This window comes from Eumetopias jubatus, unplaced genomic scaffold (assembly GCF_037043125.1).
Source record: "Eumetopias jubatus isolate StellerSeaLion01/CBP00866 unplaced genomic scaffold, mEumJub1_p1.0 scaffold_5, whole genome shotgun sequence".
NCBI lineage: Eukaryota > Metazoa > Chordata > Mammalia > Carnivora > Otariidae > Eumetopias > Eumetopias jubatus.
This window is the reverse complement of record NW_028274811.1, coordinates 7887671-7909879: the sequence shown is the minus strand read 5'-3', so window position 1 is coordinate 7909879 and position 22209 is coordinate 7887671. Positions and strand designations below refer to the sequence as shown.

Sequence of the window (22209 nt, the reverse complement as noted above, 5' to 3'; positions counted from 1 at the left end):
TAACATAAATTACCAGTTAGAATATAGTAATAAATAATTGTAGGATAATAATGAAAATTGTCTATATTTCAGTTTGAAAATGTTAAGTGATAACTCTAAGACTACCATTATCCCTTGGAATCAATGATAAATGATCTTCCAAACATCATTCTAAAATATAACCCAAAAGAAAATGAAAAACACCCTATTTCCACAAAATATTTTTCACATTTTTTCAATGAGTACTAAGAAGTTATATCATGAAAGTATGAAAATTACCACTATACAACACAATATAATAGCAAAATGGTATTATATATTATGTTAATGGAGAGAAGCAAATCCATGTTTTGAAAATTTATAAAATCTTTTTGGCAAAGAGTAAAAGAGAATGGTTATGGTGTCATTGAGTGAAATACTCATATTTTAATTTCTCTGTTTTTCTATGGATGCTTTTCCATGGATTATTACTCCTTAAAATTACAGAACTAAATAGTCAAAACCAAAAGCACTAGAGAACATGTCTTATGCACCCAGTCTCAAAGTCCTGGAACTCACCTGCTTCAGGGGAAGCCACCATAAAGAAGTGCCTATTGGTCCATGGCTCCGACACCCAAATCACTACTAGGAATTCAGAAAATGCTTCCATTCTAATATAAAGTGTGTGTCACCTGGCTAAAACCTAAGTAGTTCTGGGTTCCAGGCTCTGGAAATGCCAATAGGAAGGTATTTAAAGTAATACAGATGACCAAACACCTTCTCCATTTGTTATCTCCATGTGGATTATTTTAAAATCTCAGGATAGCTGATCCCTGAAGAAATGTCCTGTTTGACTCACATAATGCTAAAATCAGGATATGACGAATGTGAAAGTGGCATCTGCTGCATAATAGTGTTAAATGATGTAACATATGGAAACTACCCAGGAATGCCTTCGATCCTGCTGGCCTATATTTTAGCAATAACCAATGTGTCAAGAAAATCTGGTAATTACATAGGGGACAGTGTGAAATATATTCCCCCCTTAAAAAAATCTTTCAAAAGGGAAGACTAAATTCAACCTTTATATTCTTGAAACTTTCTAGATATATGATTTGGGATAAGTTACATGTGCAATCTAAGCTTCAGTTTAATCATCTATAAAAGGGGGATAATAATGTCTCTCTTATAGTGTTATTTATTGAGTTAAATTATACAGTGAATAGGAAGCACTAGATATATCAAATACACATTTGCTTTCTTCTTTCTTTTTGCTCAAGCAGAGATTTGTTTTCTTTTGATTGATAGATAGTAATGAAGGAAGGAAATAAAAAAATATACGTGGCAACAAATGCTTTCATAAAACTTGGAGATCATCACAATGGTGTACTAATGATCAAAACATAAGTATTCAGTATTACCTTAAGTTAATTAAATTAAAATCATTAATTTTAGTAGAAGTCCCCAAAACAATATAGAAAGGGTTTTTAAAATTTTATCTTAAAGTTTTATCTTTATATATTTACCAACAGATACAGTCAATGAAGTGAGACGTGAGAGGAAAAAAAATATATATATATAATCTATATGTGCATATATGTATGGTTCATGTATATATGAATCAAAGGCTGGCAATTCTGGATAAGTTAATTAAATAAGAAAAACAGCAATATTGACTAAAAATGATATAAATAACAGCATTAACAATTATCAAACGTATATTTATTGAGGAATGACTGAGTGATGTGCACTGTGCCTAAAGGTGTATTCTCATGATTCTACACAAATAAGACTAAGGAAAAATCCTCTATTACATAACTCAACAGCACCCTATACTTCACTCCAATCATTATAAACTTCCACTTCTCTAATTAACTAGTTGTAATACATTTTAAATTTTTATTGAAGTGGAAATTAATTTTACTGGAGTGTACAAATGGAACCAAAAACAAGAAAAATTTATAGTAATACAGTAAGATAGGTTAACCCCAAAAATCCACCCACCAAATGTTATAAAAATGGTGTATATAAAGAAATAGAATATTATTCGCCTAGATAAGCAGCCCTTAATATTCATAGTTGACCAGGTATTATAAGAATACCTTGGTATTGCTTGGAGCTGACCTTGGTGTTCTTCTATTAAATATACACAAGTTCACATCAAGCAATAGTGACCATAAAAAGGGAAAAATGGGGCAAAAAGGTGTCTGCATTCTAGTCACTGTACACTGTGGATATGTTGGTTTATATGGCAAAGTCAAGTCCAGCTTACAGATGGAATTAAGGTTGCTAATCACTTGACTTTAAAATAGAGAAATTATGCAGGATATCATTGTGAACCCAAACTAATCATGAGGGTCTTTAAATGTGGGAGCAGGAAGCTGAAGGAATCAGAGAAATGACAGTGTGAGGTTTCAGCTCAATGTTGCTGACTTCAAAAGTCAGTGAAGGAGGGCACCAGCCAGGGAGCTCAGGAGATATCTAGAAAGTGAAAAGGCAAAGAAACTATTCTCTTCTAGATTTTCCAGAGGAAATGCAGCCTGACAATGACTAGATTTTCGCTCAGTGAGACCAATTTCAGATTTCTGACCACATGAAGTGTCAGGAAATAAACTGGTGCTTTTAAAGCTGAGGGTATAGTAACGTGTTATATCAGCAATAGGAAACTAATACCATCAGATATTGAGCACAGCAACTCTGTGACCACGATGGACCATGGCAAAAACAAGACCCTGCCCAAATTTGTGTGAACACAGACACAACATGAACATCACCCAAGTCACAAAAACTACTGAGCGTTTCCCTTTCCTACAAATGAATGACTGTGGCTTTCTTACCAATGACTGTTAGCCTTGCTCTGATAGGGTTCACCTATGTAAGAGTTATTAAGACAGCCCGTCATAGAATGACTCATGCTTGCTGACAGCAGCAACCCAAAGCAAGCCCCACTTCCTAAAACCCTTGCACAATCACCTAACACAAACATAAATATTATATATTCTTTCTATACTTTTCATCCTGAGATGTCCCACGATTCCCCTAAGATGGGTGCTCCCCATACTACAATAATAAATAAAACCATTTTGATTAATAGGCACAGCATAGGAAATATAGCCACTGATACTGTAATTCTGTTGTATGGTGACTGATGGTATCTGCACCTGTGGTGAGCATAGCAGCATAATATTTAAGCTGGTGGAATCTCAGCTTGTGGAATCTCACGTTCTTGCACCTGAAACTAATGCAACATTACGTTTTGACTCTACTCAAATAAAATTAAAAATAAATAAAGCCATCTCTTTTTATTCCCAGCTTATTTTTTATTATTAATTTTTCAATTCTAGTATAGTTAATATACAGATCCTATGGTATCTGTTTTCACTGACTGGCTTATTTCACTTAGCATAATACACTCAGCTCCATCCATGTTGTTGCAAATGGCAAGACCTCATTATTTTTATGGCTGTATAATATTCCTTTTTGGGGTGTGTGTGTGTGTGTGTGTGTGTGTGTGTGTGTGTGTATTATTATATATATAATATATATGGTATATGTGTATGTGTGTGTGTGTGCTTATATATATACCACATCTATTTATCTACTGATCTACGGATGGACCCTTGGGCTGCTTCCAGTATTTGCCAACTGTAAATAATGCTGCTGTAATCATAGGGGTGTGTACATCCCTTTCAATTAGTGTTCTTGTATCTTTGGGTAAATACCCAGTGGTGTGGTTACTGGATTGTGCGGTAGTTCTGTTTTTAAATTTTGAGAAACCTCCATACTGTTTTCCACAGTGTCTAGACCAGTTTGTATTCTCATCAATGGTGCAAGAGGGTTCCTTTTTCACATCCTCACAAACACTTGTTCTTTCGTTGTGTTGTTGTTGATTTTAGCCGTTCTGACAGGTATGAGGTGGCATCTCATTATAGTTTGATTTGAATCTCCCTGATGATGGTATTGAGCATCATTTCATGTGTCTGTGCGCCAATAGGACGTCTTCTTTGGAAAAATGTTTGTTATGTCTTCAGTCCATTTTTAATTGGATTATTTGTTTATTGGGAGTTAAGCTGTGTAAGTTCTTTATATATTTTGGAAATTAACCCTTTATTGGATAGTTGTGTGCAAATAACTTCTCTGATTCTGGAGCTTGCCTTTCATTTTTGTTGATTGTTTCCTTTGCTGTACAGAAGCTTTTCATTTTGAGGTAGTCCCAACAGTTTATATTTTATTTCCATTGTTCAGGAGATCTATCTAGAAAAATGTTGCTAGGGGCACCTGGGTGGCTCAGTCGTTAAGTGTCTGCCTTTGGCTCCGTTCACGATCCCAGGGTCCAGAGATTGAGCCCCACATTGGGCTCCCCGCTCAGCGGGAACCCTGCTTCTCCCTTTCCCAGTCCCCCTGCTTGTGTTCCCGTTTTCGTTATCACTTTCTCTCTCTCTGTCAAATAAATAAATAAAATCTTAAAAAAAATAAGCTTTTAGAAAAATGTTGCTACAGCTGATGTCAGAGACATTACTGCCTGTGCTTTCTTCTAGCATTTTTATGTTTTCAGGTCTCACATTTAGGCTTTAATTCATTTTGAATTTATTTTTGTGTATGGCATAAGAAAGGGATCCAGTTCATTCTTTCCCATGTACCTGACCAGTTTTCCCAGCACCAGGTAAAGAAATGTTCTTTGCCCACTGGACATTCTTTCCTGCTTTATTGAAGATTAATTGACCATAAAATTGTGTTTGTTTATTGTTTTTCTATTATGTTCTGTTGATCTATGTGTCTATTTTTGTGCCATTAGCGTACTGTCTTTATTAAAAAGCAATGTAATATAATTTAAATCTGGAATTGTAATATTCCAGCTTTCATTTTCTTTTTCAAAACTCTTTTGGCTACTCAGAGTCTTTTCTGGTTCCATTTAAATTTTAGGACTTTTTTGTTCTAGTTCTGTGAAAAATACTATTGGCATTTTGATAGGATTGTATTACGTGTATAGATTGCTCTGGTTAATACATTTAAAAAAAGATTTTATTTATTTACTTGAGAGAGAGAGTGCACATGAGAGGGGGGAGAGTCAGAGGGAGAAACAGTCTCCCTACTGAGCAGGGAGCCTGATGCAGGACTCGATCCCGGGACTCCAGGATCATGACCTGAGCTGAAGGCAGTCGCTTAACCAACTGAGCCACCCAGGCACCCTGGTTAATACATTTTAACAGTGTTTGTTCATCCAATCCATGAGCATGGAAAGCCATTTCATTTCTTTGTTTTGTCTTCAATTTCTTATGTTTTATAGTTTTCAGGGTAAAACTCTTTCACCTCCTTAGTTAGGTTTATTCCTAGGCATTTATTGTTTTTAGTGCAACTGTAAATGGGATTGTTTTCTTAAATTCTCTTTCTGTTGCTTCATTATTAGTATGTAGAAATGGAATGGATTTCTGCACATTGATTTTGTATCTTGTGATTTTACTGAAATAATTTATCAGTTTTAGTATTTTTTTTTGGTGTTTTTTTTTTCAGGTTTTCTGTATACAGTACCATGTTACCTGCAAATAGCAAACGTTTTACTACTTCCTTACCAATTCAGATGCCTTTTATTTATTTTTGTTGTCTATTTGCTGTAGCTAAGACTTCTAGTTCTATGCTGAATAAAAGTGCTGAGGGTGGACATTGTTGTCTTGTTCCTGACCATAGAGAAAAAATCTGTTTTTCCTCATTGAGTATGGTGTTTGCTGTGGGGTTTCATATATAGCCTTTTTTTATGTCTATATATACGTTATCTCTAAACTTACTTTGTGGAAGGTTTTTATCATGAATGGATATTGCACTTTGTCAAATGCTTTTCCTGTGTTTTTGAATTAATCATGTGGTTTTTAACCTTTCTCTTCCAGATGTTATATATCATGTTAATTGATTTGTAAATACCAAACCACACTTGCATCCTGGGAATAACATGATATTTTTAATGTATTGTTGGATTGTGTTTGCTAGTGTTTCACTGAGGATTTTTGCATCTATTTTATCAGAGATATTGGTCTGTAGATCTCTTTTTTAGTGGTTTATTTATCTGGTTTTGGTATCAGGGTAATGCTGGCCTCATAGAATAAATTTGGAAGTCTTCCTTTTCTTCTATTTCTTGGAATTATTTGAAAAGATTATATATAACAATTTTTTTTTCATTTTTGGTAGAATTCACCTGTGAAGCCAACTGGTTCTATAATTTTGTTTCTCAGGAGTTTTTTATATTACTGATTCAGGCAGCTTGCTGGAATCAATCCATTCAAATTTTCTATTTCTTCCTGCTTCAGTTTTGGTAGGTTATATGTTTCTAGGAATTTATCCATTTTTTTCTCTGTTTTGGCTAATTTGTCAGCATGTTGCTTTTCATAATATTTTCTTATACTTCTATTTCTGTGGTTTTGGTTATTTCTCCTCTTTCATGTTTGATTTTTGTTTTTTGTGTCCTTTCACTTGTTTTTGATGAGGCTGGCTAGAACTTTGTCAATTTTTAAAAATATTAGAGAGGGTTTGTGAGAGAGTGGGGGGAGGGGTAAAGTGAGAGAAAGAGAATCTCAAGCAGACTTCTCGCTGAGAGGGAAGCCCCGTACCATGCTCAGTCTCACAACCCTGAGATCATGACCTGAGCCAAAATCAAGAGTCAGACACTTAACCTATTGAGCCACCCAAATGCCCCTAGAACTATCAATTTAGTTGATCTTTTCAAAGAACCAACTCCTGGTTTGTTGATCTATTCTATTGTTTTTTCATTTTGTATATAATTATTTATTTCTGCTCTAATCTTTACTGTTCCCTTCCTTCTGCTAGTTTTGGGTTTGTTTGAATTATTTTCTAGTTCCTTTAGGTGTAAGGTTAGGTGTTTATTTGAGATTTTTCTTACTTATTGAGGTAGGCCTGTATTGCTATAAACTGCCCTCTTAGAACACCTTTTCCTGATGTATTTTGGACTGTATTGTCTTCATTTTCTTTTGTTTCCAAGTACTTTTTAAGTTGTTCTTTGATTACTTGCTTGACCCATTCATTGTTTAGTAGCATGCCATTTAACCTCCATGTATTTTTGGACATTCTGGAATTTTTCTTGTGTTTGGTTTTGTTTCTTTGTTTGTCTATTTTTCTTGTGGTTGATTTCTAGTTTTATGGCATTGTGGTAAAAAAAGATACATGGCATAAATCTGATCTTTATGAATTTGTTGATGATTTTTTGTGGCCTAATATGTGATCTGTTCTGGAGGATATGCCAGGTGCACTTGAAAAGAATGTGTATTCTGCTGTTTTAGAACGGACTGTCCTGAATAATTCTGTTAAATCCATCTGGTTCAGTGTTCATTCAAAGCTATTGTTTCCTTGTTATTTATTTATTTATTTATTTATTTATTTATTTATTTATTTATTTATTTTGAGAGTGGGGCAGAGGGAGAGGGAGAGAGAGAATCTTCAGCAGGCTCCCTGCATGGAGCCTGAAACAGGGGCTCCCTCTCACAACCCTGATATTATGCCCTGAGCCTAAATCAAGAGTCAGACACTTAACTGCCTGAGCCACCCAGAAGCCCCAACTTGATTTTCTGTTCGGATGATCTGTCCACTGATGTAGGTGGAGTTTTAAAGTCCTCTACTATTATTGTATTACTATGAATTGGTTCCTTAATGTTTGTTATTAAGTGTTTTATGTATATGGGTGCTCTCATGTTGGGTGCCTATTTATAATTGTTATATTTTGTTGTTGGATTATCCCCTTTACCATTACATAGTGCCCTTTTTTGTATCTTGTTACACTCTTCATTTTAATTCTCTTTTTTCCAGTATAAGTATTGCTACTCCAGCTTTCTTTTGACACCCATTTTCAGGATAGATGTTTCTGCATCCCTTTCCTTTCAATCTATAAGTAACTTTAGCGTTAAAACAGTCATAGCTGACTTTCCTAATCCAGAGAAACACACACAGAGAGACAGATAAGCAATATGACTGATTAAGAATTCAAAGAAATGGTCATAAAGATACTTACTGGAATTGAGAAAAGAGTGCAAGATCACAGTAAGACCTTTAACAAAGAGATAGATCATACAAAAAATAACCAGTCAAAGATAATGAATGCAACAAATGAAATTAAATATACACTAGAGGGAATAAATAGTAGATGAGAGGAGGCAGAAGAATGGATCAGTGAGCTGGAAGACAGAGTAGTGGAAAGCAAACAGATGAACAACAACAACAACAAAAATTACAAAACGAGAATAAGTTAAAGAACTCAACAGTATCATCAAGTGTAATCACATTAACATTATAAGTACCCCAGAAGGAGAAAAGTGAGAAAAATGGACAGAAGGAATAGTTGAAAACTCTTCTAATCTGGGAAAAGGTACAGACATCCACTTCCAGAAGGCAGAGAGCCCCCAACAAAATCAACCCAAAGAGGTCCATACCAAGGCACATTATAATTAAAATAGCAAAATGTAATGAGAAAGAGTGAACTTTAAAACCAGCAAGAGGTTGATTGCTGGGAAGATGGTAAAGTAGAGGGACCCTAAGCTCACCTTGTCCTGCAGATAACAAATATATAGCACTTATATCAATGTAAATAACTCAGCTAAGGCCGAAAAGTTGGCAGAACAAACCCCAAAACTAAATGTAGAGAAGAGTGCATATTGAAGAGGACAGGAAGGACTGAGATGGCAGTGAAGCTAAAGGGATCTTGGGACTTAACAGAAAGGAAGAGACCCATTGGCATGGAGAGGGGAGAGAAACACTATCACACTGGGGAGCCCCCATGGGGAGGAGAAATCTCCATATCATTTTGCTTTGAAAACCAGAGGGACCAAGTTTCATATGCAACTAGCAGGATTTAAAACCTGGAATTTTAAAAAAAATTAGCTGTCTCAGCTATAAGAGAGGTGGGAGGCGGGGAAGAGGAAACTTAGTCCCTGTCCTTAAAGAGACAGCACAACCAACAGCCCAACGAGATACAGCATAGAAGCCGCAGTTTGAAACAGTCACTACTTATCCTCCTGGCAGCGCACCCACCAACCCATGCTTTGGTGGATCCACCCCTCTAGCCAGGTAGTCATCAGAAGACCAGGACACAAAACCTTACAAACACTGTGTGTCCTGACCCTCCCCAGTTGGGGGGTATGTCTCCTCCAATACCCTCTTGGGCAGAGCCCATCCAAACTGGTGCCAGAAACCTGGCAGTGTGCATGCAGCTCTGAGAAGGACTAGAACATTACCAAAGGAACTCTTATGCTATACACAGGGACAGATAATCACACACACCAGTAAGACAGCAGCTTCAGCAGCGAGCTGGAGGCAGGCAACTGGTTTGATTATAGGCTGTGCCTGCCAATGAAATCTCCTAAACGGACAACACAGGGACAGCACCCCGTAGCCTGGTGCTACTACATCTAAGGCAAATATCCGGGCTGACTCAAGTCAAGTTCATGGTGGCTCCAGACTGGTCCACTTATACCACAGGGGTCAAACCCTGCCCAAAACAGGCAAAGAGAGCCACCACAGATGACTGGAATGAAGGAAGAAATGGTTAAACCACAACAGCACAGCTTACAAAACCCACATAGAAGACACCCCTGAAAGGCAAGGTTCTGGTAAACATAGGACAATGCACTGGGGATCACTGCAGGGCCTCTTCATAAAACCACTACCTCAAAAAGCAGGAGACAGAGCTGACATCCCTAGCACGCAGAAACACATTTAGAGTTAGGGAAAAAATGAGGAGACAGAAGAATATGGGCCAAATGAAAGTACAGGACAAAACAAAAGCAAGATACCTAAGCAAAAGGGATGACTAATATGCCTGATAGATATCTGTTTGTTTGTTTTCGGTGATCTATTGTAGTTTATGATGCAAAAGTACAATAGATTTTTAGGGAAGAGATAATACACACAAGAATAATAAGAGAAAATTCACCATTTTTGTCAACATGCCATGAAATATCTATCATCTATCATCTATCTATCATCTATCTATCAATCATCTATCTATCTATATCTATCATCTAACTATCATCTGTCTACCTGTTAACTGTATGGACTGTGTGATTTGGATGCTTATCATTGAAAATTCAGGAAAGAAATCACATGGCCATTTTCATAAAGCCTTTTCCTTTTTTAGATGATTGACTCTATTCTATCTCTGAAACTAATAATACAATACATCAAGTGCATTTTACCCTGATTGTCACAGGAAAAAAAAAATGAAACTACTAATTTTTAGTGAAATTCAATTTGGTAAGCTATGCACCAGGATTTTCTGTAAAGATTATTTTTTAACTGTGAATTGCCATGTTGCAATTCCTTTTTGTTTGTTTCTCCAAATTGCTATTTAAATTTTATTTAGTCAACACAGAGTATAATATTAATTTCAGGTGTAAAATCTAGTGATTCATCACTTATATACAGCACCCAGTGCTCATCACAAGTGCCCTCTTTAATACCAGTCATCTATTTAACCCATCTCCCCACCCACCTCCCCTCAAGTAACCACCTGTTTGTTTCTATAGCTAAGAGTCTGTTTCCTGGGTTGTCTCTTTTTTCTTCCCCTTATGTCCATTTGTTTTGTTTCTTAAATTCCACATATTAGTGAAATCATGTTATTAATATTTCTCTGACTGACTTACTTCACTTAGCATAATACGAATACTCTTCAGCTCCATTCATATCATTGCAAATGGCAACATTATATATATAGATATACATACTTATATACCTATATCCTATAGAGGTATGAATATCTATCTATATAGGATATATATCTATAGGATATATTAATAAGATATAGAGAGAGAGATAGCTATAGGATATATATAGATAGATATAAATAGAAATATGCTATATATATAGCTGAAAATATTATATATAATCCCATATAATCCCACAAATATCTATCTGTCTATCTATCTATCTGTCTATCTATCTATCTGTCTATCTATCTATCTCCTACATCTTCTTTAGACATTCATCATTCACTGGACATTTGGGCTCTACATAATTTGACTATATTTGATAATGTTGCTAGAAAGATTAGGGTTCATGTATCACTTTGAATCACTATTTCTGTATCCTTTGTGGAAATACATAGTGTTGCAATCACTGGATTGTAGGGTAGTTCTATTTTTTTAGTCTTTTAGGAACCTTCACACTGCTTCCCAGAGTGATTGCACCAGTTTGCATTCCCACCAACAGTGTAAGAGTGTTCCCTTTGCTCCGCATCCTCACCAATACCTGTTGTTTCCTGTGTTGTTGATTTTAGCCATTCTCTCTGGTGTGAAGTGATATCTCATTGTAGTTTTGATTTGTATTTCCCTGATGATGAGTTATTGAATATCTTTTCATATGTCTACTAGTCAGCCTGATAGAGAATTTAAAGTAATGATCAAAAGATACTCAATGGACTTGAAAAAAGATTGGAGGACATCAGTGAGACTCTTAACCAAGAGATAAAAAGGAACTGATCAGAATGATTAACACAATGAATGAAATTTAAAAATACATTATATGGAAGAAATAGCAGGTTAGAGAGAGCAGAAAAACAAATCAGCAAACTGGAAGGCAGAGGAATGGAAAGTAATCAAGATGAGCAGGTGAGAGGAAAAAATATGCAAACAATAGAACACAACAACACCATTAAGCATAATACAGTTCACATTATAAGAATCACTGAAGGAAAAGAGAAAGAAAAGGGGGCAGACAATTTGCATGAAGAAATAATAGTTGAATATTTCCTGAATTGAGGAATGAAACAGAAATCCAGATCCAGGCAGCAAAAGGATCTCTCAAGCGAATCAAACAAAAGAGATCCACACCAAAACACATATTAATTAAAATGGTAAAGCATAATGATAAAGAGATAATTTTGATAGCAGCAGAAGAAAACAGTTCCATACAAGGGAAACCGTATAAGTCTGTGAATTTTTCAGCAGAAACTTTGAAGGCCAGAAGAAAATGGCATTATATATTCAAGGTGCTGAAAGGAAGAAAGAAAACCGGCAGCCAAGAATACTATGCCCAATGAGGCTGTCATTCGGAATAGAAGGTGAGATAAAGAGTTTCCTAGTCAAACAAAAGTTAAAGGAATTCATGACCACTAAATCATCCCTCTGAATAAATATTAAAGGGGACTCTAAGTGGAAATGAAAAATCTTTGAGTAAGAAAAGAGGAATGCATAACACAGTAAAAATAAATCTGTGAAAATCAGTGAAAAGGCTCACAAATAAAAGGATATAAAGTATGAAAACATAGACTTAAAATGTGGGGTGGAGAGGAGTAAAGAATGAATTCAAACTTAAGTATCCATCAACATAAAATAGACTGCTATATCCAGAAATTGTTATATTAAAATTAATGGTAACCCCAAATCAAAAAACAGTAATAGATATACAAAAATGTAACTAAAAGAATCCAAGTATATCAATTAAGAAAGCCATTTTATTGTGAGAAAACAGCTGGAGAAACAAGAAACAAAGAAAACACAAAACAACCACAAAACAAGTAACAAAATGGCAATGAATACATACCTATTGATAATTACTTTGAGTGTAAATGGATTTAACACTCCAATCAAAAGACATACGGTGTCATAATGGATGAAAAAACAAGCTCCGTCCATCTGCTGCCTACACGAGATTTATTTTAGACCTAAAGACACACACAGATTGAAAGTGAGGGGATAGAGAAAAAATTTTTTATGCAAATGGATGTGAAAAGAAACCCAGGTTAGCCTTAATTATATTAGACAAAATAGTCTTTAAAAGAGACTGTAACAAGAGACAAAGAAGAAAACTATGTAATTATAAAGGAGACAATCCAACAAGATGATAGAACAATTTTAAGTATTTATGCATCCCATATGGGAGCACCAAATACCTAAAAACAGTTAATAACACACATAAAGGAACTAATAGATAGTAATACGATAATAGTATGGAATTTTAACTTCCCACTTACATCAATGGACAGATCATCCAAACAGGAAAACAGTGGCTTTGATTGACTTATTGGACCAGGAGAATTAACAAATATATTCAGAACATTCCATCCTAAATCAGCAGTATACACATTCTTGTCAAGTGCATATAGAACATTCTTCAGAACAGATTACATATTAGGCCAGAAAACAAATCTCAACAGTTCAAAAACTCTTCAATCATACCATACATATTTTCTGACCACAACATTACGAAATTAGAAGTCAACCACAAGAAGAAATCTGGAGGGATCACAACTATATGGAGGTTCAATAACATTACTAAACAATGAATGGGTCAACCATGAAACCAAAGAAAAAGTGAAAAATGACATGGAGAGATATGAAAATGGCAACACAAAGCTCCAAAATCTTTGGATGGCTGGGAAAGGGTTCTCAGAAGGAAGTTTATAGCAATACAGGCCTACTACAACAAGCAAGAAAAATCTCATAAAAAACCTAAACATACACCTAATGGAGCTGGAAAATGAAGAAACAACAAAAGCCAAATCCACTGAAGGAAGGAAATAATAAAGACTAGAGCAGAAATAAACAAATTAGAAACTTGAAAAAATGAAAAAAATAGAACAAACAATAAAATTAGGAGCTGTATTTTTTGAAAAGATCAACAAAATTAATTAACCTTTAGTCAGCCTCATTAGAGAGAGAACTCAAGTAAATAAAATCAGAAATAAAGGAGAAGAAATGACAAGTGACACCATAGAAATGCAAAAGATTATTAGTGAACATTATGAAAAAATATATTCTAACCAATTGCACAATATAGAAGAAATGGATGAATTCCTAGAAATATATAACCTTCCAAAACTGAATCAGGAAGAAATAGAAAATTTGAACAGACTAATTATTAGCAACAAAATTGAATCAGCAATCAAAGAACTCCCAACAAACAAAAGACCAGGACCAGAAGGCTTCACAGGTGAATTCTACCAAATAGTTAAAGAATTAAAACCTATTCTTCTCAAATTACTGTTAAAAAAAAAAAAAGGAGGAAAGATTCCAAATTCATTCTACAAAGTGAGCCAAAACGACTGTGATACCAAAGCGAGTTCAAAACACTACAAAGAAAAAAACTGCAAAACATCTCATGACCATAAATTAATCAATAATTTAGGACAGAGGAGGCAAAGATATACAATGAAGAAATGGCAGTCTCTTTAACAAATGGTGTTGTGAAACATGGACAGCAACGTGCAGAAGAATGAACTGGACCAAGACCTATGCGTGAGACCTGAAAACATCAAAATCATAGAAGAAATCATAGTATTTTTTTGACATTGGCCTTAGCAACCTCTTTCTAAATATGTCTCCTTAGGCCAAGGAACCAAAACCAAAAATAAACTATTGGAACTACACCAAAATAAAAATCTTTATACAGTGAATGAAACCATCAACAAAACAAAAAGGCAACCTATGGAAAGGCAGGATATATTTGCAAATGGTGTAACTGACAAGGGGTTCATATCCAAAATATATGGATTTATACAACTCAATACAATTAAAAACAAATAATCTGAATAAAAAATGGGCAGGGGACCTGAATAACATTCTCCAAACAAGACATCCAGATAGCCAATAGACACATGAAAAGATGCTCAACATCACTAACTTTCAGGGACATATAAATCAAAACCACAGGGAGATATCACCTTGCACCTATGAAATGGCTAGTATCAAACAGAGAAAAAATAGCAAGTGTTGACAAGGATGCGGAGAAAAAGAACCCATGCACTGTTGGTTGTAAGGCTAATTAGTAAAACCACCATGGAAAACAGTATGGAGTTCCTCAAAAAAGTTCAAAATAGAATTATGGTATGATTCAGTAATTCCACTACTGGACCTTCACGGAAAGAAAATAAAAATACTAATGAAAAAACATACATGCCCCTATGTTTTTTGCAGCATTATTTACAACAGCTAAGTTATGGAAGTAAATCAACTATCTATCTATAAAGGAATGCATAAAGAAGGTATGCCAATATGCAGACAGATGATAGATGATAGATGATAGATAATGATGGAATATTTAGCCATAAAAATGAATGAAACCTTGCCCTTTGCAACAACATGGATGGACCGAGAGGGTATAAACCTAACTGAAGTAAGTCAGTTAGGGAAAGACAAGTACCTTATGATTTCACTCACACTGGAATTCAGGAAATGAAACAAAATTACAACAACAAAAAAGATACAAACAGGAAAAAAAAGAAACAGACACATGTAGAAAACAAACTGGTGGTTGCCAGAAAGGAGGTAGGTGTGGTGACGGGTGAAATAGACAGATGGAATTAAAAGTATGGTTATCTTTTTTTTTTAAAGATTTTATTTATTTATTTGAGAGAGAGAATGATATAGAGAGAGAGCATGAGAGGGGAGAGGGTCAGAGGGAGAAGCAGACTCCCTGCTGAGCAGGGAGCCTGATGTGGGACTCGATCCTGGGACTCCAGGATCATGACCTGAGGCGAAGGCAGTCGCTTAACCAACTGAGCCACCCAGGCGCCCAAAAGTATGTTTATCTTGATGAGCAATTACAAATGTATAGAATTGTTGACTCATTATATTATACTCCTGAAACTATTATAACACCATATGTTAAATATATTTGAGTAAAAAAATGTTCATGTTCATGTACAGGTGAACAGATGGTAAAAAATAATTAAATCAAAATAATAAACGAATAGAAACAATGTATGAATAACATAGACCAAATCATTAAAAATAATAAGTTTCTCAAAGTGGAAAGTAGCAATTAGATATAAAATAATATATGAGGAGGTACCGATACAAATTTATGAGTAATCAGCAGGGAAAATATTAAAATACCATAAGATATTATATTTCTTTTGATGTTGTGACCTAAGGACAGAGTTTATGACACACTACCTAAAATATGGCACCTTACCTTATTGAATATTTCAAGCTGAAAGAATATAGAGATTTCAGGTACAAGTTAAGACATGCTTACTTTCCCCTAAAGGAAGTCCTAAGTCCTTTGTGAGAGAGGAGCCCTCCCCATACATAGAGGAAAGAAACAACCTTAATTACAAGACAGCAAGACACTGAGAGCAATATAAACCTGCTGGGTTACCCCCAGTTTTCTACATGGAGCCCATGCCCATTTTTGTCCTATCAAACTTCCCATGACTCTTCACACTTCACTGCCCCTAATACAAAATCACTGAGGTTTAACTACAGCTATAGTTCTTCATTTCCTTACAAAAGCTCCTGTGCTCTGAAAAGTGCTTATCAAGTATGTATATATTTTTTCTTTTGTCAATCCGTCTTTTGGTATAGGGATTTAAGCTGATAATTAAAAGGGTAAAATAATATATTTATCCTCCCCTACAAAGTTTATTTATATTTTTCTGCTTTATACTGAGTGTAATTTAGTGACAGTGCAAACAATGTCAATGATCATTTTATATATACACATATAATTCACATGTATGAATTTCAAACAAGGAAAACATTAAAAATTAAACAGTATTTAGATTCATTCAATGGTTAGGAATTAACATATATATATATTCTTAACTGACCAATCTGAATTTTGAAGACATTGATTATCAGGATAACATATTTCTCTCAAAAATATAAATGGTTTCTACTACTTTAGAAACCACTTCACATAGTTCCAAACCATGGTCATTTTCATATCCTATGAACCAGCAATTCCAGTCATATATACAAATCCAATATAAGCACTTGTCCATGGGAAACAGGGGGCATATACATTAATATTCATAAATGTAACATATGTAATAGCATAGAATTGAAAATAGTCTATCATCCACCAAACAAAACATAAACAGATATTTATTACCCATCACCAGGAAAATGTAGCATATGTAATAGCATAGAATTGAAAATTGTCTATCATCCACCAAACAAAACATAAACAGATATTTATTACCCATCACCAGGAAAATGTAGCATATGTAATAGCATAGAATTGAAAATTGTCTGTATAGAATCGAAAATTGTCTGTCATTCACCAATAGACAATTCTCAATTCTATGCTATTACATATGTTACATTTATGAATATTAATGTATATGCACCCTGTTTCCCATGGACAAGAGCTTATATTGAATTTGCATATATGACTGGAACTGCTGGTTCATAGGATATGAAAATGGTCCTGGTTTGGAACTATGTGAAGTGGTTTCCAAAATAGTAGAAACAATTTACATTTGTTAGAGAAATATGTTATCCTGAAAGAGGGCACGTACTGCATGGACCACTGGGTGATATACACAAACAATGAATCATGGATCACTGTATCAAAAACTAATGATGTACTGTATGGTGATTAACATAACATAATAAAAAATAAAAATAAAAAGAGGAATAATAGCCAGTAAAATATGTAAACAAACAAACAAAAAACAGATTATTTGTTAAAGTCAAAAAAAAAGAATTTTATCTTACACTAAAAAGTAGGTTCCATGGTTGCATTCAACTGTATTATTATAGTAAATGAGGAGGAGGGGATCAGAGGGGAAGATGAACCATAAGAGGCTATGGACTATGGGAAACAAACTGAGGGTTTCAGAGGGAGGGGGCAGGGTGATGGGTTAGCCCAGTGATGGGTATTAAGGAGGGTAAGTACTGCATGGAGCACTGGGTGTTATACGCAAACAATGAATCATGGATCACTACATCACAAACTAATGATGTACTGTATGGTGACTAACATAACATGTAAAATAAAATATTTAAAAAATAATAAAAAATAAAATAAGATTAACTAAAGCAAAGTTCTAAAAAAAATAACGTACAGCATAAAACCTTTTTATTATACTGTTCAAAACCCTGATGGTAAACATTCTATAATTTTACATGAATGTATATTTGGCAATACAGTAATATAGCAAGACAATGATAGTCTAGAAACTCAGAACAATGGGGGAGGCATGAGGACAAAATAGAAGCTCTGAAGAGCTCTAACCATTTTACTGTTTTCATTCCTGGTTTGGTGGTGGGCTTACAGATGCACTATATATTAAAAACAAATAAGCTAAATAAAGATACCCATGGGCCAAATATGTAATTTATTTGAATCAAGAATGAGTGCCCCAAGACAAATCAAATTGTTATGAAAATCATTGACAATGGACACATAGATGTAAGTCTTTAACATATATGAAAAATGTATTTTTGATATTTTCTTGTTTTTATCTAAATTCCAATTAGTTAGCATACAGTATAATATTAGTTTCAGGTGTACAATATAGTTTTTTTTTTTAAATATTTATTTATTTGAGAGAGAGAGAGACAGAGAGAGAGAGAGAGAGAGCACATGAGGGGAGAGGGTCAGAGGGAGAAGCAGACTTCCTGCTGAGCAAGGAGCCCGATATGGGACTCGATCCTGGGACTCCAGGATCATGACCTGAGCCCAAGGCAGTTGCTTAACCAACTGAGCCACCCAGGCGCCCTCAGGTGTACAATATAGTGATTCAACACTTACATACAACACGTAGGGCTCATCACAATTATATTTTAAATTAAGCACCAATCCATTACATTATGTACACCAACACATAAGCACTAGAATGTTGTTATATATTCCTGATCGGAATATTTGATATTAATACCACAATTTAATTGTCTTATTACAACTAAGCATACAATTTATCTATGACCAAACAAATTTATTCCTAGGTATATACTTAAAGAATTCAGTGTGGGGCTCCTGGGTGGGTTGGCTGGTTAAGTGTCTGCCTTTGGCTCAGGTAATGATGCTGGGGTCCTGGAATTGAGCCCCTCATCAGGTTCCCTGCTCAGTGGGGAGTCGGCTTCTCCCTTTCCCTCTGCAACTCCCTCTGGTATTTGTGCTCTCTGCTCTCCCTCCTGCTGTCTCTCTCACCCTCTCTCTTAATAGATAAATAAATAAAATCTTTAAAAAAAGAATTCAATGCATATGCCCATTAGAAAAGTTGGATAGGGAGAGTTATAGCATTTTTATTTTTAATAGCTGAAAGTGCAAAAGCATCCAATGAAAGCAATAGTGATATATCCATACAATGCAATGCTAGACAGCAATAAAAACAATAGCATCATTGCTTGCATTATTGAGGTTATATCTATAAACATTAAGAAAAAGAAGCCAGGTGCACAAGAGGATTTTATTTATTTTTTATTTATTTATGTTGATGGTAGTTAGAATGATGACCTTAATTGAATTAAATGCTAATAGTGTAGGGGCACAAAGAAATTGGATGATGAAAATGTTGCCCTTGCAGTTTTCCTCAACAGTAATAAGGATGATTTCTTACTTCCAGTTTTTATTCCAAGATCTTAACCCAATTCTCTGTTTTTATATTCCCTCACATTTCACATCATATCAGTCCAAAAGATTCAAATGTCTGCCTTCTACTAATCTCTGGAGACCGGTCACTTCAGGACTCTCTAATATTACTACTTTTCTCCAAGTCAGCATTTTGTAATAACTGCACTGCAGCAATGCTCTCCTATTTGCCCATTTCAATCTTCTCTGTGAGCACAGCAATGGTTGCCAGTTTTCTTGGATTAAACACCAAACTTCTCACAATGGTCAACCTCACATTTCAAATTCTGTATCCATTAATTCGACTCATCTACTGGAGTCCACCAATTTACTCTTTCATTTTATTTGCCCTGTCCATCATGTTCCTACCTCAAGAAATTTTTATTTGCTACTTCTTTTGCCCAGAACATTTCCCCCCCAGAACATTCTTTATGAAGTATCGATTTGAATTATTTACTCATCTCAGTTAAATCTTTGACCAAATATTTATAGTTGCCACTTCATGGATTATTTTATATAAAATTACAAAATTCTCTGACTTTCCTTTTTTTTTTTAGGATTTTATTTATTTATTTGACAGAGAGAGACACAGCGAGAGCAGGAACACAAGCGGGGGGAGTGGTAGAGGGAGAGTCAGGCCTCCCGTGGAGCGGGGAGCCCGATGCAGGGCTCGATCCCAGGACCCTGGGATCATGACCTGAGCCGAAGGCAGACGCTTAACCGACTGAGCCACCCAGGCGCCCCATAAATTCTCTGACTTTCCTTATCCCAATCTCCAGCTATTTTCCCATTAATTCCTCTTATTTTAAATATTACAGTTTTTTATATTTATTTTAATAATTTTATATCTCCCCACATTGAAATGCAAACTGAATGAGATCAAAGTTTTCTGTCAGTTCTTATCATTGTTTACTCCTAGATCACCAATGCCTATACCAGTGTCACAAATAGTTAAGACATTAAATCAGTTGTTGAATGAATGCATAAATGAGTGAATTATGTACTTTGCTCTACATTACAGTATATATTTACATAGATCCTTTTGATGGTACGTGCTTGTATAGATTATATCTCCTTTTCATTGTGTTTCAGATATTAAGGAGGATATTACAAAATATTTGTTGTTGCATGTTGACATGCAAATACTGAGTTGACATGCATGAAATCTATTGCTTTAGAAGCTAAATAATGTTGACCATAACACAATTTTTCCAGCTTACAGATTGGAAATGCATCCAGTTTCAAAAACTATCTTTAAGCCATTCTGAAACCAGCAGGATTCATGGTATTTATCAATTTATTTATTTCATAAATATTTCTGAGAGTTTATACATTCCAAAACAGTATTCCAGGCAAAGTGATCTATGTTGTTTAATCTCAGTCAATAAGGATTTCCCAAAGTGATATCTCCTGTACAAATATCCATTATACCAACAGTCTTCTCATGGTCCCAATAACCTCTTTATTCCTCAGGCTGTAGATAAATGGGTTCAGAAGAGGTGTGATGATGGTGTAAAACACTGCCACTGCCTTGCCCTGTTCTGGGGAATGCAAGGAGTGTGGTCTGGTGTAGGTGGAGAGAGCAGTCACATAGAACAGGCTTGCCACAGTCAGGTGAGAGAAACAAGTGGAAACAGCCTTTGTCTGTCCTTTACCTGAGCTCACCTGGAACACCACAGTAAGTACACAGGCATAGGATGCTAGAATGGCCAAGAAAGGCAGCAGCAGAATAATAAGCCCACTCAGGAGGACTGTATACTCATACTGGGAAGTTTCCTGACAAACCAGTTGTAATAGAGATGGAAGTTCACAGAAAAAGTGGTTGATGAGCCGTGATCTACAAAATGGAAGATGAAACACATACAATGTGTGTACTAGAGCATTGATAGATCCACTGGTCCATGCACATGTGACCATGATCCAACAGATCTTCTTGCTCATGAGTACAGGATAATGCAAAGGGTGACAGATGGCTACATATCGATCATAGGACATGAAACCAAGGAGAAGGGCTTCAGTCCCACCAAGGACTATGAGCACAAATGTTTGACACTCACAGCCTAAAAATGTAATGGTTTTACTATTTGACAGAAAGTTAGTGGCCAGCTTGGGCACTGTGGTGGTGATGTTCATTATATCCATGAAGGAGAGCTGACTGAGTAGAAAATACACTGGAGTGTGGAGTCTGGTGTCCAATTGAATGAGAAGGATCAGTATGATATTCCCCATCAGAGCCACTGCAAAGAGGATCACAAGGGCAACAAAGAGGAAAGTGTCCATTTGGTCATATTGGAAAAGACCAGAAAGTATAAAATCTGTTTTGATGCTTTGATTTCCTGTCTTCATAGTTTAATCTGAAATATCAGAGCAGATTGTATCTAAAGATTCCATGTAAAGACAATGACTGCACTTCAAGAGAAAAGAAAATGATTATTGTTAATGCCTTGAATTGCCTCCACACCATTGCCCTAGCCAAGTAAAATATACAGACTGGACACTGCTTTCATTTTCTTTGCAAAATGATCGGAAAACAATGTATCTTATTCCAGTAACTTTCAGAGAATAAACCCTGGATGATGATAACTTAACCTATCTCTTTACACACAAGACAACTTGTAGAGAATGTATGCATATTCAATTTCCCTTAGCTCTATTGATTATCAGATGTATTACTCACACTCAATTACCCAGTGAATTTATGACAGTATTAAAAGCACTCTGAATTTCTGTCCAGTTTGAAAAATACATGCTTTATCCTCTTTTTTTCCTTTAAATACAGAATTCTTAGGCCTTTTTAAGCACATACAAAGTTATCTAATCATTTTCCCTCACCTCTAACTCTAAAGGGTAATACTCTGGTAAGTATTAAAAACACTGAATGGGACACCTACGTGGCTCAGTCAGTTAAGCAGCTGTCTTCGGCTCAGGTCATGATCCCAGGGTCCAGGGATGGAGTCC

At 35.3% G+C, this 22209-nt stretch overlaps 1 protein-coding gene across 1 annotated transcript; it reads right to left on the bottom strand.

Moving 5' to 3' along the window:
• Positions 1–20676: 20676 nt before the first annotated feature.
• LOC148164263 (olfactory receptor 2AK2-like) lies at positions 20677–21597 on the bottom strand. Its single transcript, XM_088023567.1, has one exon. It carries the CDS (start codon positions 21595–21597, stop codon positions 20677–20679), a length of 921 nt encoding a protein of 306 aa, XP_087879693.1.
• Positions 21598–22209: the final 612 nt, after the last annotated feature.

Bases quoted from the DNA above. Each gene is read 5' to 3' on its own strand.
- LOC148164263 (XM_088023567.1), bottom strand. From the start codon at position 21,597: ATGAAGACAGGAAATCAAAGCATCAAAACAGATTTTATACTTTCTGGT.